Source organism: Aureobasidium namibiae (assembly GCF_000721765.1).
Source record: "Aureobasidium namibiae CBS 147.97 unplaced genomic scaffold scaffold_7, whole genome shotgun sequence".
Taxonomy (NCBI): Eukaryota; Fungi; Ascomycota; class Dothideomycetes; order Dothideales; family Saccotheciaceae; genus Aureobasidium; species Aureobasidium namibiae.
Genome location: NW_013581202.1, coordinates 1119787 through 1137620, shown reverse-complemented (window position 1 = coordinate 1137620; position 17834 = coordinate 1119787). Strand labels below are relative to the sequence as shown.

General features: G+C 50.6%; 5 protein-coding genes across 5 annotated transcripts; 3 read left to right on the top strand and 2 right to left on the bottom strand.

The window, feature by feature from the left end:
- Positions 1-860: 860 nt before the first annotated feature.
- On the top strand, positions 861-3245 carry M436DRAFT_45196 (Med5-domain-containing protein; the record flags this gene model as incomplete). Its single annotated transcript, XM_013572528.1, has 1 exon — positions 861-3245. One exon carries the CDS (start codon positions 861-863, stop codon positions 3243-3245), a length of 2385 nt encoding a protein of 794 aa, XP_013427982.1.
- Positions 3246-7805: 4560 nt separating this feature from the next.
- Positions 7806-8195, bottom strand: M436DRAFT_72483 (uncharacterized protein; the record flags this gene model as incomplete). Its single annotated transcript, XM_013572794.1, has 1 exon — positions 7806-8195. One exon carries the CDS (start codon positions 8193-8195, stop codon positions 7806-7808), a length of 390 nt encoding a protein of 129 aa, XP_013428248.1.
- A 3387-nt stretch (positions 8196-11582) lies between these two features.
- Positions 11583-12259, top strand: M436DRAFT_72482 (uncharacterized protein; the record flags this gene model as incomplete). The annotated part of the gene is made up of 3 exons (XM_013572793.1): positions 11583-11838; positions 11900-12008; positions 12064-12259. 3 exons carry the CDS (start codon positions 11583-11585, stop codon positions 12257-12259), a joined length of 561 nt encoding a protein of 186 aa, XP_013428247.1.
- Positions 12260-12851: 592 nt separating this feature from the next.
- Positions 12852-14647, top strand: M436DRAFT_72481 (FAD/NAD(P)-binding domain-containing protein; the record flags this gene model as incomplete). Its single annotated transcript, XM_013572792.1, has 2 exons — positions 12852-12906; positions 12969-14647. The coding sequence occupies 2 exons, from the start codon at positions 12852-12854 to the stop codon at positions 14645-14647; spliced, it is 1734 nt and encodes a 577-aa protein (XP_013428246.1).
- A 914-nt stretch (positions 14648-15561) lies between these two features.
- Positions 15562-17744, bottom strand: M436DRAFT_72480 (uncharacterized protein; the record flags this gene model as incomplete). Its single annotated transcript, XM_013572791.1, has 3 exons — positions 15562-16226; positions 16257-17375; positions 17429-17744. The coding sequence occupies 3 exons, from the start codon at positions 17742-17744 to the stop codon at positions 15562-15564; spliced, it is 2100 nt and encodes a 699-aa protein (XP_013428245.1).
- Between the last annotated feature and the right edge of the window lie 90 nt (positions 17745-17834).

Sequence of the window (17834 nt, the reverse complement as noted above, 5' to 3'; positions counted from 1 at the left end):
GTGTAGACCGTGCGTCGCGTCTGCCCTGCCAAGACAACTCGAAGCCTACTGAACTTTTGACGATCCGTCATCCGCTGCATCTCCTTTGAACATCACCACCAAAATATATGTTCTCCGCATTGTATATGTTATACCAGTCTGATAACATTCCAAGGTGATCGGACGTTGTCCGAAGAATTTTTTCAATGGAGCCGTCATCCGCCAACCATAGCACTTGGACAACATTATTCCAGAACATCTTCGGACGTCGCATCCGTGCTACTCAACTGGGCAATGCTTTTTCGGAGCTCTGGAGTACCCAACCCATTGCGGGATCGCAACTGGCCAGTATCATCTTCACATCCGGGGCTCCTGGAATCGACCCCTTGATCAACGAGTACCTGGAACAAGTTTTGCGTGTTACCACGATCGATGTCTCCGATATCCTGATTGCTCTACTGGCGCATTCGCGCTATGCGCTCCGGAAGGCAGACTCAACTCGCGCTGTTGTAAGCGATGCATTCTTCGAGTATGTTCTATCGATGCTCGTGCGTCTAGTCGCCTCTGGTAAACGACCAAAATCCGCGCGTGAAGTCCGGAATGTCGTACGAGCCTTGGGAGAGTGTCTCACGGCTTGTCGCGCTCACGAGATGGTGCTTCTTATACAGAATGGCGGTGTGATCCAGAATCGAGATCCGCAAATGGTCGCGTCCTTCGAGACATTGGCGACGCTCGCCATCGCCCTTCTCAACCACTCTGGAGTCAAAGACGACATTGATTTGTGGCCACCGAGCCTGAGGGAAAAGCTCTCGTCTTCGTGTAGCGAGTTTGCTGAGCTTATCGGCGGAATGTCGCATTCGCAGATCGGAACGCGGCTTCACATGTTGGCCAAAACTCCACCTCTCGGGAAACCCGACTTCAGCACTGCAGAAATTGCATCGGCGGTCGACGATCTTCCAATCACCAACTCGCGCGTTGGTCTTTATGCTTACCTCAATGCAGCACTGGGTGCGAGACCTCTGACAGACGATATGTCGCTGTTCAACTATCTACATGCCAAGTACCAGAACGATACACAATCTCTGGTTTCGGATCTGATCATCTCTTCTTTCGACGTCCTGGCCAATGCTTTGCAACAAAGTCAATCTCAAAATCACATACTCTGCTATCGCTCATTCATTGCCAATAAGTTGCCTCTGCTGATCACAACTTTGTCGGGGTCTTTCGCGCCAATGACGTCTCAAGTCTACATACAAATGGCTTTGAGGCGAGTTGATGTTCATCCATTCCCACCATTGTCGTCTGAAGGCGACACTGCAAAAAATGAGGTTCTCAAGAAGAGCCGGCAAGATTTCGTACAGGCCTGTGTCATGTTTCAACTTGGAGACGGGCAAGCTTTTCACTCGGTCATGGGCGAACCGCCAGCTCAAGTCACGCCTCGTGTTACCAGATACAACAGACAATCTCTGACCCAACAATGTATTGCCAACATACACCGCGTCGAAGAACTGGCTCGCGAGCTTGAGGGCATGAATGGCAATGCAGGTGCGATCTCAGGTGCGCTGGTCGACACCATACAGCATCTGTACACTGCAAAAGAGACCATGTCTCTGCGGACAGTATGTAATGCCCTCTCTCGACAAATGCCTCTGATGGACGTCATTTTCCAATACGCCCAACCTGCAGATGTGCTTTCCCCTCTCTGCAGTCTCTTGAACGAGTGGACGCACGACGAGGATCAGAGTGAATTCCAACCGCCTTACGAGGAGTTTGCGTCTATCCTGCTGCTTGTTCTGGCTATCAATCACCGGTATCAGCTGACAGAGGCTGAGTTCGGAACATTTTTGCCTGACACATTCATAATGAGATTCCTCAGCAGCATGTCTTCAAGTATTCCTACTGGTGCACTTGATGATGACCAGTCAAAACAGCTCACGAAATGGGTTCAAGGCCTGTATGCAACAGACGAGCAGGGTGAGACGAATGGTATCAGTGATGAGACCATGTCACACTGTCCGCCTCAATCCTTTTACCTGTTGGTTCCAACGCTGTTTGAGCAAAGTGTTCAAGCGTGTAAGCTCATGGCTCTTGATATCAACACGTTGAAGGGCGGGCTGGAGTTCTTGCTCGAACCGTTCTTGCTGCCTTCACTGATCGGAGGTCTTAGTTGGGCTACCAAACACTCCTGGGAAGACCATGGTGACTCGGAGATTCTGCTACAGATGTTGCGAAAGCTGGTTCAACCTGACTCAATCTCTGGTGACGCTAAAGCGATGCACCAAACCATCCTCGCCATGGTCGCCAGATCTTTGGCGACATCTTTGCAAGAGCTGCAGCGAAGACAGCCGAAGCGCAAAGACGTCTTTCCACTCATTGAGATCCTCCAATCTCATCAGGACAGCCAGCGATCGGGCAAGGGCAGTGCGGTCGAGCTGGCAGAGTGGTGTGCTACCCCCGAAGGTGGCTTGCGAGCTACCGTCCGCAGCATCGTGCGTGGCCTGGTTCGATGGTCTGGGCAGGGTAGTATCAACACTATGGCTTACAACTACAAACATCAGACCATCACTGTAGCGTTGGACATGCTTGGAGCAGACGAGGTCTTGGCTGTGATACTGAACGAACTCATCGCGCAAACCCGGGCTGGATCAGGTTCAGCAGCGCTCGAAGTCGCAACCGCTATCATTTGTGCACCTTCACCTTTGTCCGCCGCGCTATCTCAGGCCAACGCTCTCATGCAATTTGACCAAGCGACTCCGCTCCCGATCAGTCCGCGCCGTACTATGCGTCAAGTGCTGCGAGCCAGACTCGAAGATAACAAGGAGCTCCTTCGTATGGAAACAGAACGCGTGGAAGCCCTCGTAAGACTTGGTCGTCGCGTTGAAGCGCAACTCGCTATCCCAGCACAGCTTACCATGCCAATGACAAATCTTGACCTGGGCGACATGAACATCACTAGTGCAGACATGCAAATAACAGGCGCGGACATGCATATGACTGGGGATACCACGACCGAGTCAGCGACTGCAGCAGTAGATCCTGACTTTGCGGCTGCTATGGATCAATCACTCCAGATGGACGCGACCAATATCAGTGACCCCAACGCCATGTCTCTTGATATGTCCAACGACCTCTTCAATACTCAGGACATGAACTTCGATCTGACTGGTGCATCTCAACAACACGGCAACGGCCAGATGAGTAATGAAGACGATATCTTTGCTGGTCTGGAGATGGATCTTGGGGGTGACGATTTTGATTTCTCCTAGTTGGATGAACTCGGTCCTATATCGATGCCCTCCGATGACAGTCTTTGGTATGCGACACCAGAGTTGTATGCAAGAATCATGCGCAGTCGCCAGATGGCCAGGGTAACTCGCACATGTCAGGAAAGGGGGACTTGCAACCAGCAGGGACCAATGGGCGGAGGCTAAGTTCCACTACCTAGGTCATTGGCGATGATACCAACACCTTCGCTCGATATTAATGCAGTTCATCGCTGCCAAGAAGACATGGACGGTCTTGCGCGAGGGAAGGTCAATATCAACACTCGTTTCGTAGGGAAGCATGGAGCAGAAGACGATAAGGAATCATTATCTCGCCATGTGAACATGAGACGTTCCCGTGCGTCAATGGTCATGGCCATGCTGCCGTGTTGAATGACGTTCAAGACACCGCAGATATCAAGCACGGTCTTTGGAAACAATACAGTCTGAGTAGTATTACGATGCAATCCCCCAAAACCATTCCTTGTGTATTGTAAGCTCTATTCTTGTCTGCAGTAACCCAATTCGTCCATAGAATCAAAATCATTCTATGCTCATTTGCTTGACACACGACAGTCTTGTGATTGTTTTCGTTGTGACATTCATGTTGATGACCTGCGGTCTCGATTATGGAGAAAGGAAAAGAAAAGGGTGAAAAAAGAAAAAAGAATAAGGTGGATAATTGTATCACCCTGTCATTTTGTCACCCGCATCATTTCCTCTCTATCCCTAGGTCTATCTCGATATAATCCGTAGGTACACATTCCTCTAAGACTCTGCACTATAGTGTATGATTATATAACACGTTTTAATATTTATAAAGATATAAAAAAGTGCTATAAATAAACTAAGTGCTGTCCCTTAGAGTACATTTTGCCATACAGGGTGCGAATGCGGCCGATGGCTAGTGCGAGGCTTGTAGACTGCTTGTTTCGACCTTGGTAATACCATCTATTCGCTGCAATCCTTGGATATGCAGACGCACTGATGTGCGCGCTCTCCACCGGACGTGTAGATACCCTGTACCTACCTTTTGCACCAACTTTCATACAAAGAAATTACCGACTTTCGGCGAACATCCCAGAAACGTCACTCTTGATGCCAACCTCGGCGACTCCGAGATTCTGCACAAGTCATCAAACCTTCGGTCGACGACTGTCTCCGAGTCGAGTATTCTCCGACTCATGAGATATGAGAGGCGCGGCAGGCGCATTGTCGAATCGAGTCGAGACTGCGAGTTTCGCTGGTGGCTTGCTCGAGTAAGCTGTTGAGTCAAACAAAAAAGCCACAAACCTCCACCTCCACCTCCACGGCAATTACGGCAGTATATGGTGAGGGCAGGATTAGATTCGGCCTTTGAATCGCTCAGATCTTCCGTCTAGGGCATTGGTGAGGGCAAGGCTAGCTACGGCACAAGAAAGCTTTTTGGGAAAGCTACACATGTTGTTCACAAAGATACGATACCTACGAACCAATATTGCAGATGGGTGAATGAGCAACTGTACGCGTACCTTGCAGGGAATTTGATGTTGGCTGCAGAGCACGCAACAAGCAAAAAGATCTCGCAAAGGGGAGCAGGGATGTGAGGATCTCAAAGACCCTGGGCAAGATCTGGTTTTGGCTTTATCAACGTTGAGCACAATGAGTCTCGATCTTCTGGTCTGTCGAGGATGTGTTGATCGTACCTTGACTTTTCGAGGAACAGGCTGGATGTATTTTCGGACACTACTCCATGAGTGGAACAAAAAGCATAGGAGGGACAAAGAACGGTACTCGAGTGGCGCAGAGGGAGTTTTTTCGAGACCTCCAGCAGACAACCCCTTCTGTCTTCGTCGATCATTCATTTGCCGGAGATTTTGTCGGACACCAAGAAGGAAAGCTTAGAAGACATAAGGCAATGTATCTTGTGCAGAGGGGGGGCTTCGAGACCACGGCTCGGGCTTGAAGGCACTCGAGTAGAAAGGAGAAATTCTGAACTGTGCCGTATACAACGCCCTGAAATTGCGGTGACCACGTCTTCGAGTAATCCTTCTACCGAGCCGCGCGTGTTTCGTATGACACTGTGTCATAAAAGCAGATTAGCAAGGAGAACAGCTTCCATGATAGGACACCCTTTCTATCTTGTTTAGCCTTCTTCTCTGTTACATTCTTTCGTTTGCTTCTGAGTTACTGGCTTTCATGTCTTGTGGTCAGTCCGAGACAAACCTGCTGATCTCTCAAGATCTGTGCCATATGAGCCGGATCATCCATCGACCATGTTTCGTTCCCGCGGGTCTCGGAGATCTTCTCTTTTGCGTCAAGCACTACGAACGTAGAAGCTGTGGCCATGTGTTGTTTGCCTAGACCTGACGGGCCTTTTTGCGTTTATGCAAGAAATTGGCTGTGGAGTTGTGCAAAAGAGGGAGACGTAGCTGAGGCGAAACAAACCCGGCCCCGTGACTGGCAGACCCAGCAGTCGTTGCTTTTTGCAGGTTGCGGGATGTGGTTCAGCCACTGGGAAGGCGGCGAGCGGCTGCTAAAAGGGTTTCGAACTTCGCTAGCCAGTCCGAGGGCTGGACGAGGATTGACTTTTGCTGTGACTCAAATGGTTCTTTGCGATGCTGGCTCACCGCTGCTTTGTTCGTAATGATGGACTTTGGCGTTACTGTTATGATGATGGAGCAGCAAGAGCAGAGGAGGTATCGATGGAATCGTTTTTTCTGCTGTCGAGTGAGTGCTAGACTGACGTGCGCTCATCGGTTTTCCCCCACGTTAAACGAATCCACTCGTCACAGAAGAGGTACGGAGTACATCAAGAGCAATGGCCATGAGCAAAACGTCCGGCTAACGAAGGCGCTCCAATTGTGGGGTTCACGAAACCCCCTGGTTCTCCACAGAGACAAAAATCTCTTAGACGGGCTTGGAGCGGCTAGTGTACGTGTAGTGGACTGGCCAATCACACAAGTCACGGCGTTGAGTGTGAGTTGCATGCATCATCTCAACGGATATGTGATGCGCATGCGGTCGGGTCCGTCTACTGACATGCACAGCAGCAGGGGACAAAAAAAAGTCGTTGCTAGGAGAAGAGATGAAAGCTTTGATTGCACAGTGGTATAGAGTGAAGGAAAAAATCGCTGATCTTGACCTCGTTGTCAGCCCCTTGATGTCCTTCGTTCAGGCACAAACCGGCCGGCACCGGTACCGCTTCCGTGAGCCAATTGACAGCACTGAGCCCGCCGACAAAAACTCCCTGCTGTGACGCTGTGCCCTCGACCGTTGGCTGTCCGGGCCGAATGACTCTTTCCCGCTCACGGAGTCGCCGATGTTCGACTGGACAATTGACTTTTTCCTCATGACTGTTCAGTCATGAACTCCACAGTGAACTTTGCGGAGGACAGCGGCCAACTCCTTAACCATTACCAAATCTAGGCGGAGAATGTCACCGGCCGCTGTGAATGTCTGTCGCGCGACTCATGGAGATTGGTTTTTCGTCGGAAGAGATGATGCAGTTCGAAAATGTGTTTTGTGTGCATGACCCTTAATAGCAACAAGTCGAAATAGAGATCTGGAAAAGCCTCTGTCGTGTGTGGCGTATGGGCCAGAATGGGTTCGATGAGCCTTCTGTCTTTGCAAAGTTTACTGTGATGGGGCTTTTCGATTGCAGTGACAGCTCGGCTTTCGTGTTCTGCGAACTTTTGTTTGTAGCAATAATATATACTCAGGTGAAACATTTGTCAATTTGGATACCAAGCACTCCAAGAAAATAAGTGGGAACTGTTGTTCGTGCGCTTAGCGAAGGAAAGCGGCAATGTAGCGATAGATGAGGAGCCCAGAGTACGGAGGTACTTGGGTACATCAGTACATTGAGTCAACACGTGCGGGGGTCCGTTGGGGGGCAGCTCCCCCCAAAAACAAAAAGGACCAACAAGGGGAGGAGTAGCAGACAGCCAGGCTGTGCAAGGTAGGGCGTGCGATGGAAAAAACGTGCACACTACTGGCAACGAAGAAAGAAAATATTACGAGAGAATTGTTGGTTCAGTGCTGATAATGGTGATGATGAAAATCGTTGTAACAATGGCGTGCTCAAAGTGGAGTTGGAATGTAGCTGATGAACAAGCGAGATAGAACAGTATCCGCCGACCTTGAATAAAATGTTTGTCTAGGTAAATGATAATGAAAGCAATGGGTATCCTCTTCAAATGAAACAATGCGACCGATGTGATGATAAGAAAAAAAAATGTTCTGATGACAAGCGAATGCATCCTGTGATCCTTTGGTCCTACATCGTCCATGCCTGTTTCCCGCCAATGCAAAGTAAAGTTTCCAAGTGCGCCTTTATAATCCGATGTTTTGACTTTTTTGTTACAACAAATGCAATGAGATGGGTAGTCCGAAAGATGTTTGTCGCTGTGATATAAAGAAGCCGGCAGACACAATGGTCGAATTACCGGTGATGGGTCGTTGAGTCGTACAGAAAGAAGTGTTGAAGGTTTGGGTGGAGGTCGAGATGAGAGTATGGTTTTCGTAAAGGCGTCATGGTGGAAGGGCCAGTGTCAATGCTCTAGCCGTTGGTGTGGAAGAGCATCAGTGGCTGCTCAATGAACGCCTCTTCATCTCGCGCGTCTGGTCGAAGGCGCTGACGTATGTTTGAAGCTCTGTACGTGCTTGCTCTGAGATGATGTTGCCGGTTTGGCTACCTGCCGAAGACGACAATGAGCTTCGTGATGATGATGGTGACAAGGCACGGCGAGGTGATGATGACTCGAAGGTTGTAAGGCTAGCAGGCTTGAAGCTAAAGGCCTCGGGAAGTTGGAAGTAGGAGTGAGAGCTCGACTCCATAGTGGGTGAGAAGGGTGATGAGGGTGTTGATGAGCCAGCCTTCTCAAGGTCGGCCAAACGGCAAGCTTGGGAGCAGTAGAGACCCTCGGTGGTCTGCTTGTCGCAGGAAAGGCAGAAGTCGTGGAAGCAGTCCATGGTGGATGGTTGTGATGTGAGGTGGTGTGTAGTTGTGTGTTGATAGTAACCAGCAAGGTTGGAAGGATTGATGTCTTATGTATGTTTGACAGAGATTATCAAGGTAGGACGTTGATGGTTATGTATGTGGGAAATGAATCATATAAAAACGCCCGGACCTTATGGCGTGAGTAATAGGTATGATGTGACTCAGACCGGAGTTGATCGAAGATGCAAGAAGTTGGTAGGCGGCGTCGACGCTTGTCACAGACTGTTTCGATGATGTGCGATTGCGACAGAAAGTGCTGGAAAGAGGAGAGAAAGTGGTTGCCTGACGAGTTGATGCTATAGGTAGTAGGGTGCGAGAGAAGAGGGCGGGCATGGCAACATATAACATCTTCAGGCACACCACTGGCGTGCCCACGCCATGATCAGCAGATACATTGGCCTATGGGGCTGTTGTGCATGCAACCTGCTCGCCTTTCCCGCTCTTACGCTCTCGACCCTCACCTGCATGCGTCGAGCGCCCAGTGAAAAGCCACCCCGAAACCTTCTGCGTGGGGGTTTCGGACAGCGGAGTTGCTCAAAGGATTCGTAGTTTGGGTAGGATGAACAACGTTTACCTGTTCTCACGGCCTTGTCCGTTCATTCACTATCGAAACCCTCCGGCTTTCACAAATCATCCTGCCTTACCCGTCCCCTCAGATGCTGGTGCGAAGTCTGTTATCAATCCAAACTGCAGTCGTCACAGCGACTTCGCAGCAGACATCTTGCACTCATCACCGTACGGCCGCGATCGGCAAAACGTCTTTTTGCTTGCGTGATGTCCGCCCATCCTCCGTACATTTTTATGTATCCTTGTCTTGGCTCCTATCGAGAGACGGGGTGGGGTACGTGCTCGACAGAGTTTTCTTAGCGTGAGAATCACCCGGAGCGCCTTGTCATGCGCGAATAGAAGCAACATTCCGCTTGGGGACGGTTAGCCTGCCGTCCAGCTGCTTGTTGCTCACGAGGCATGAACGGCACTGGAATGATGAGCAGTTCAATCAAAATTAGGTGCTCAGTCGTTGCTCGTTGACCAGCGTGAACAATTGTCTTGTATGTTTGTTGATCTCACCTTCCGGGTCTCGGCTGGCGCCAGGCTAGCCGCTAGAGATCTTCTAGTGTTGGGTATGGTTGTTGTTTTGTGACTTGGCTGTTGCCTTCAGGCATCACCTCCTCATCATCGTCGTCGTCGTCGTCGTCTCCTCGTTCGTCACACCCCTGCCACTTCTAACCTTGATCAAGTCCATCCCAGTATCTCTGAAACCACCTTGGTATCGACCGTCCACGACAGCCAATGGCATAGTTGTGCACAAGCTGCTATGCATCGATTCTCCGCTCTTACGTTGCTCTGGTTTCAAAAAGTCCCTGCTGCATGCAGGTGCAAAAAGCTCGCCCCGAGCGATGTGCATTGAAACCAACCGGTAGCAACCGCCTTGCTTACTGCTGCTCACTCGTTCTGTTCGAAGCTTTGAGCTGTTTTGCTGTCTGCCGGTTCTGCTCCCTGTAGACCCCGTATCAAAGGTCTCACGGACAGGCAATCGCACCTAACACGTCTCCGATTGAGAGACCACATACTTGCTGAGGCGCCAAATGCCTCGTGAGACACTGCGTCGAGTGGAGCTCCAGCCTCCAGACAGGCCGCATATCCTCTGAGAGGGGCTTGTCCGGTACCTCGCTTGCCCTGCTTGATTGCTAATGAGGCTGGAGGGTAAACCCCCACGCTCTTCGATTGCGCATATTGTGTATGCCAAATTTGACTCTCGTCATCTAATCCTCCGCAAGATCTTCGATATATGGCGCAAGAACCAACGTTTTGTCAAGGCCACCAGGTGGTCAAGGATCCCGTCACATCACAATGAGCTGCAATCCGCACTTTCTGGTTTGAGCACAGCAGATAAGTTCAACGTGCGAGGCAACATCGCATGCGGCAGTTACAAGAAGTGCAGGAACAGCACCAATGCTCCATGACGTCCGTGTACTGTGCCTCTTTTCCCCAGCACTGTGGCACGTTTGGAGCAAATGCACTTCACTGCAGTATTTCTTTAGCCCCTCCTACCGATAAGAGGACTAGGTGCACTTCAGTCGACCCCAAGAAGCTGTGCGACGGGCAGTGACTGGCAGAAATCCCACGAAGAGCACGCACGCGCTGTCATCTTACGGCATAAGCGATCAAGCGAGGCCGCGGGAACCTATGAGCTATCGAGAATCTCGCTCGTCCGCTATCCACCGAGGGGGGTCATGCGCGTGTGGCTGTTATCTCGACTCTTGCTTGGAACCAATGATTGCTTGCACGCAGCTTGTGGTACTTCCACTTGAGTTGGTTCCTGCTGGCGCTAACACCTGTCAAGATCAGAGCCGGTCCGAGCCCCAATACCCTTCTTTGCTGATCTATCTTGGGTTCGTGACCATTGAACATCAAGGTGTTGTGCGAGTAGAGCCTCGCCATGGCACTAGCACTGCCCACAGGCGTCATATAGACAAGCGCTACTCCTCGAGAGCAATAAACTGATATCAGTCAAGACGCCGAGTTGGCTTCTCCCAATCTCCCGCACGCTAGAGAGATACTGTACACGATCACTACTATACAACACGGCTATCGCGGACCCTCGTTGACGGGAAGCACGACATTGCTGGATTTCGTTATCGTCGGCCGCGTGGCGCTTAAGTCGAACCCCTCTTTCGCTGATATGACGGATGCATTCGTGAAATTGCTTGTTGCCATGCTCAAAGAACAGATTGTGCACTGCCTTTGGAGCTGAATAAATTAAAAAGCGCGGGATGGCAGCCGCGCTCGTGTTTGAGAGGAGCTTGCAAGATGATGGCTGGAATAGACGACGGCAATGCACCTTGATAAGAGGACTTTGTCGCCCCACACTGATATGCACTTGCTGATATGCATCAAAGTCGGGGAGATATGGGATGAAGTCGACAATTTGGCAGTGTGCTCCACTTGTCCAACGATAGGTCCATCAAGGTGAGCTGCTCGTGAGTCGTGGCCGAGGTGGTCAGTGCAAGCGGGCGGCACTGTGAGCGATCACCAGCAGCGACTTGCACTGACAACTTCTACACGTACACTTCTACAAACCCAAAGGATATAGAGATACAGACCACACAATCTACTCGAAATATACACTCATGCCTTCATCTGCCATGAACACCATAAACAATTGCCGTTGCTCAACAGAACGATGGCCCTCGCGCCTCGGCAGTCCACGGCTAGCCAAAAGCTCCCAAAGAAACGACGTCATTGAGAGACCTGAGGATTCTATAAAGATGTTTTCGCAGATGTAGTGACAGGTGATACCAATCCACTCGCAACACGAATCTTGTACAATACGCGAACTTCTTTGTCAAACGACCATCATGGCATCCCCAGCACCACAGCCAGGCACAGTGGAACAGCCCGTCAGCATCGAGAAGTTGACCAACAGTAATTGGGCAAAGCCAGACTACAAGCTACCCATTCCCTCGCTTCAATTCCTCTTCCACCTCGAATGCGACATGGAATCCTTCAGACACATTGGGAATGGCCCCCACGGTGACAGGTCTACTGTGATCTTCAAGGGCGGTAGATTCGAGGGTCCACGCCTAAGAGGCCAAATCCTTCCCGGAGGTGGAGGTGAGCCAGCACAGTGGACCTTTTTCGTGGACCAATAGTATACTAACCGACGGCAATAAAGACTGGGAGATTGTGCGCGACCACGATGGAGATCAACAAACCGCTCACCTGGACACCCGCTACAACTTGGAAACACATGACGGAGCGGTCATCTACTTGCGCACAACAGGGTGAGTAGTGCGATCGCTCTTGGAGAGACGACATGCTGACGTTTCTAAAATTTAGAACGCGAACAGGGAAGAAGGAAGTTTTGGAAAAGCTAGGCGAGGGCAAGATTGGTCCTGATGCTTTCAGAATGCGCCTTCATCTCACATTCGAGACTGGCGATGAGAGGTATACCTGGCTTAATTCGGCTGTCTTCATCGCGAGCTCTGGGCGAGTAGGCGATATGGTTGTTTACGACGCTTACCAGGTCCTGTAGAATCCATCATCATTATATGCTGAATCATCACAAAGACCAATATTGCATACCTTCGAATAATATAATCATAACTCCATGCAACAACTTTCCTATATCAAGTTGTACGCGTGTGGGCAATAGGGTTATCACCACGCTCGAGAGTCCTAAGAAGACGCTACCATCATGCATCTCAAAAATCAACATCCCTACCAATATCGCATATATCTACAGAAAATATCATGACAGCTACTCAACAACGACTTTTGTCCACTACCTGTCGCAAGGGCAAGATCGAAAATCGGAGCATATCAATCGCAACCCAATCTCGCACGCTAACCTGAAGAAGTCAAGCCGCCGCTGCGCCCCAGATGCATTTTCGCGAATCTATGACGATGTTGTCTTCCATTTCTTGGAGGTCATGATGGCATTTTGTTTTTCCGCCAGAGTATGTCATTCTTTGTCGTGTATACATGAGCGTTGCTGGTCCCCACCTGCTCCTTTTGTGGTTACTATAGAATAGATTGATCGCTGCCCCTTGCCTCACATGCCAGACACGAGACCTTTGATCCCACCAAGCGAACCCTCTCAGACGCGTTACGACAGAGCTGAAGAGATGGAGAACCAGCATAAGAGAAAGAAGGTGTTGGTCGTGGGTGCTGGAGCTGCAGGTGAGTTTTCGCATTCGATATCAAGGGTAGGAGAATCGGAATTGACGTGTTCCTGCGATCAGGTATGAGCTGCGCCCACCACCTCGCCGAGCAGCCCGACAAATTCGACGTGACGCTCGTCGACGCAGTAGACTACTGCGGTGGTCAAGCGTACAGTATCCCCATCGACAAGAACAAGTATGGTGCCAGTTGGCTCAACCAGGGTGTCCAAGGTGGCTCGTACATTTTCCACCACACCATGACCATGTTCGCTCGCCAGGGCCACCACGCCGACCCCGTTAAATTGCATGTCTCGTTTGGCAAGGATGAGCAATTCTGGACGAATGTGTACTCGACTATGATGCTGAAAAAGCATGAGAAAGAGGTTAGACGCTTCTACTACATGATCAAGATGATCCGCTGGTTCGAGGTCTTTTTCGCTTTGATCCCCATCAAGTACGTGGTCAAGCTCTTCATGTTCTCTGAGGAGTTTGCAAACGTGGTTGCGCTACCAATGGTCGCTCTCTTCCTCGGTACCGGCAACTACGCCCCCGAAGTCCCCAGTATGGTCCTGGAGCGCCTCTGCACGAGTCCCACCTACGGAATGTGGTATCCCACCGACAAAGCCAGCGTAGCCAGCAACATGCCCCCCATGGTCGTCTTCCCCAACTTCAGCGAATTCTACGGCGACTGGAAGACCAGTCTGGAGAAGAAGGGCGTCCACATCCGTTTGTCTACGGAAGTCACCCAAGTAGTCCGCAGAAACAAAGACGGCGTCGACGTCAAGATCATCAAGCGCACTCCCGCTTCCGACGGCCACACCCAAGACTCAGCCTGGGTGCCAAACACAGTCGAAGGTAGCAACGGCGACCCAAACGCCACCGAGCAAACCGAACACTACGACGAAATCGTGCTTTGCGTACTCACCGACACCGCAAAGCGCCTGCTCAAGCCTTGCGCAACATGGAAAGAAAACAAAGTACTCGGCAGCGCCAAGTTCGCCAACGACATCACCATCACTCACTCGGACGCCGATTACATGCGCAAACACTACGAGATGGAATTCAACGAAGAGCAAGCCGTCACCACCCTCAACGGCAAAGACCAATCCTCCCGAGTCGACTTTGCGCGCAAAAATTTCAAGCCCATGTACCTCATCAAAATGTACCCTCAAGATCTGACCAAGCTGGAAATGAGTTTCAACTGCAGCAACTACCAATCCCAATTCCCTCCCGACACTCCCTTGGACAATGCAGTCTTCCAAACCATTTTCCTCAACAAAGACAGAGACTCACATCTGTGGAGCATTGACGAGATTGACGAGAGCAAAATCATCAGAAAGGATTGGTGGCACCAGCTTTGCCACAGCTTCACCCACTACCTCTTCGTGGTCCCGTGGATGTGGACGCTAAACGGCAAAAACCACACCCGCTTCGCCGCAGCATGGACAATGGTAAACGCCCACGAAGTCGCCTGCATCTCTGGAATCGCAGCCGCCGTCGACCTCGGCGCCACGTACCCCGAAGACCTCGAGCGCGATCGCTTCGCCCTGCTTGCATTCCGACTGTACTACCTGCTGGCATATGGCAAATGGTACAAGAAGAAGCACGCAGGCAAGAACAGCAAGGAGAGTTACTCGACCGGTGTTTACGGGTCAGTGTACTCTGGTCCCGGCGTCGCTGACGAGGAACGCACGTGCTGGAAGAAGGAAGTCGAGAACGGACGTTCGTTGAAGGACTTCAGCATGGCAAAGTCTGATTAGATTCGAGGTCGAGGATAAAATGGCCCTTTGCGGGGATTCTTGTCCTTTGGATGTTTAATGTGGCAAGTCTTGTACAAGTAGATGTGTTTCGTAAAGTAATGAGAGTGAAACACTCTGACATGAATCAACTTCTTGCTGCTCCGACTGCTTCAGTGTTCATGTTTACAGGACGGGATGTATTGCCATTACCGAGCCGCCAAGAAGAAGAAACAGTGAGAGGTATACTTTTGTCTGGAGAACACACAGTGAATCGAACAGCTTGGTATCTTTAGGATGATTTGATGGCTGTGAGTAAAGGTCTAGATCTTCTTAAGGATATAAGTAATGGTGAGATTGGAATTGTGATGGTACAACGCTATTGGCCTCGTTCCTCTTGAGCCATCAACGAATTATTCTTTTCTTGTGACTTGAGTTTGCCAGATGTCCATGGTCAATTTATGGAGTCATCAATACAAGTGACAGGCGTAAAAAGAGTAGGTGCATATACTGATATACTAATTCAGAACCGGAAGATAGAGAAGAGCATGATGCTGGAAAACTAAGAACAAGGTGACACCCTCAGCCTCAATTTTTTCTTGTTTCTTGTTTTTTTTTTTCCTTTTCTTCCCTTCCGATCTTTGTCTGGAAATGCTGCAATACTGTCTTTTTCCACGTTGACTGATCCCAAAAGCTGTTATGGATGGATTGCGAGAAAACAACCTACATCGTGTAACGGTAGCGCAGGCGAAAGATATCACGAAAAAGGTAGTTTTCCATTAGAAAACATAGTTATCATTTCCTGCGTGAGAAACTTCGATGGGATTATCCTACCATTCTCGACACCTTTCTTCACATACACATACACCCCCGAAAAAAGAAAGGAAATAAAGACTGCCTCTCATCCTCTCCAAAAAGCACTACCACCACCAAGCCCCCTAAACCCCAGCAGCGACAGTCTTCCTCCTCTCCTCCTTTTCCTTTGCCTTTTTCTTATCAGCCCACTCCCTACTCCTCTGCCTTCCTTGCTCTGCAGCCTCAGCCCTGGCCTTCTTCGCTGCTTCTTCCTTCTCTTTCTTTCCTCTGTCTTCTTTTTCCTTTTCTTCCTTGGCTCGTCCGAAGACCTCTTTGCCTTTTGATGCCGAAGGAGCCATACTCTGTCGTTTCTGGAAGGAAGTTGCTGCGCGGGGAGGGAGAGTGGTTGAGGATGAGGCTGAGGGGTGGAAAGAGGAGAGGCGTTTGGATGCAGTGTTGGGATCGCGGACACTGCTTGACCTCTTGATTGCTGCTGAAGTTTCGCTGCCAGAGGGCAAACGAGCACGGCTAGCTGCGTTTTGTCTAACTTCCGCTGGCTTGCCCATCTTTGGGACAGGTCTGGCTTTAAACACTCCCCTCTCCTTTTCTTTCTGTTCCTCCTCTTCTTTTTGTTTGGCCAGTCTAGCTTCTTTTTGTGCCTTCATTTTTGCGGCAAAGGCGTCAGACGAGAGCTGGAAAGTAGCCTTTGTGACTGGTTTTGTGCTCTTCTGTGTCACAGGGGGCACATATGTTGATTTTGATGCAGCGGCACCGTTTTCCTCTTGTCGTTTCTGACGCTCTTCTTTTTCTTGCTTGAGTTTTGCGGCTATGGCTTCACCAGGAAGTTGAAAAGTTGCTCTGGTAGGCGCTTTAGTAGACCTTTGAGTAGTGGGCGGTTTATAGGTTGACTTTGCGCTGCTACCGGCCTCGGCCTGTCGTTGCAGACGGGCCTCCTTGTCAGCCTTGAGTTTCGCTGCAATGGCTTCGCCGGGAAGCTGGAAAGTCGATGTGGTGGCGGCCTTTGTAGATTTGGGAGGAGGGGGAGGTGTGGGGAAGGACATTGAAATAGGGCGAGGTTTGGAGTGAGGGATATTTGCGGGAGCCCCGCGCTCGGCGGACTGTGAGGAGCCTGCTCTGGGAGCCATGCTGGGGCGGACTGAGGAGCGTTTGACAGAAGTTGTCCGCTTGATGGCTGTGGATGCTGACGGCTCGGGGCGTGAAGGAGGAGCCATAGACTTGCGGACGACCGAGGACTGGCGATCAAGAGTTGATTGTCTGACGGAGGGTTTTCGTGCGGGTTTGGTGTCATCGATCCTAGAAGAGGCGGGCTTCTTTACGGATGGTGAAGCTGAAGGCTTCTTCTCCTTGTCCTGAGGTGCGACTGAGTTGCTGGGGGCGGATTCTGGAGCATCTTGCGTCTGCTTTTCAGATTCACTGGCAGATTGCTCGGGAGCTGACCGTTCTGCGCCAGACATGACTTCCTGCTCAGCAAACTTCTGCTTTTTGGGGGAAACGCTCAGGGCCTCGAAATGTCCGATCAGACTGTCATCCTGTGTATCGTCTGTTTGCGTACTCTCCAGCTCTGTGGTTGTGGTTTCTGCCGTGTCTTTGTGGTTGTGACTCTCGATATTTTGCTCAGGCGTGCTAGGCTGCGGTTGTTCGTCATGCTGTGTGTGCTGCTGTGTCTGTATCTCAGACTGCTCTGGTGCAAGGGTCGTCTGTGATGATGCCAAAGGCGCGGCAACAGCAGGCGAGCCAGGGACCATGTTCTCCTTGTTCGAAGTACTGCGCATATGCGCAAATTCATTCTTTATCATATTCTTGGCTGGTGTGCGTTGAGGCGTGATGTTGAGCAGCGGTAGCTCGGTGGTTGGCGATCCGACATCCTTTTGGACTGCAGCGTCTTGGTGAATTGGTTTGCCGTTGGTGATGGGGACAGTCGGTGCAGATGTTGATTCTGGAACGAGGTCAGTGAGATGGTCAAGGTGGTGGAGAGGGTGCCTGAGGTACCTTGATCTCCAATCTGTGCGCCGCTTTCTGCGTCTCCGTTCGTGTGCTCTTCTTCCTTGTGTTCTTCCTCCTTCACCTGCTCCTCTGGCTCATCGACTTGTTCTCCAGAAACAGCATCAGCGTCTTGGTGCTTGTTGGTATCCAGTCGGTTGGTCGTCAATTCAGCCAAAGCTTCACGCTCCGAGGGTCCATCAGTAGGCGTGGTGGACGCACCCTTCTCGTTCTCATTGCTGTCGTCAAGGTGGTCGTTAGGTTGATCTACAGCTTGATCCTCAGCAGCGGCTAGTGCAGCCGCTTGCGCTCTAGTCATACGCATCGTGAACGGATACTTGTAGCAATTGATTACCACTGCAAAGTAGACGAAACGATGCGATTGATGCTGGAAAGGAATGGAGGTCGGGCGCGT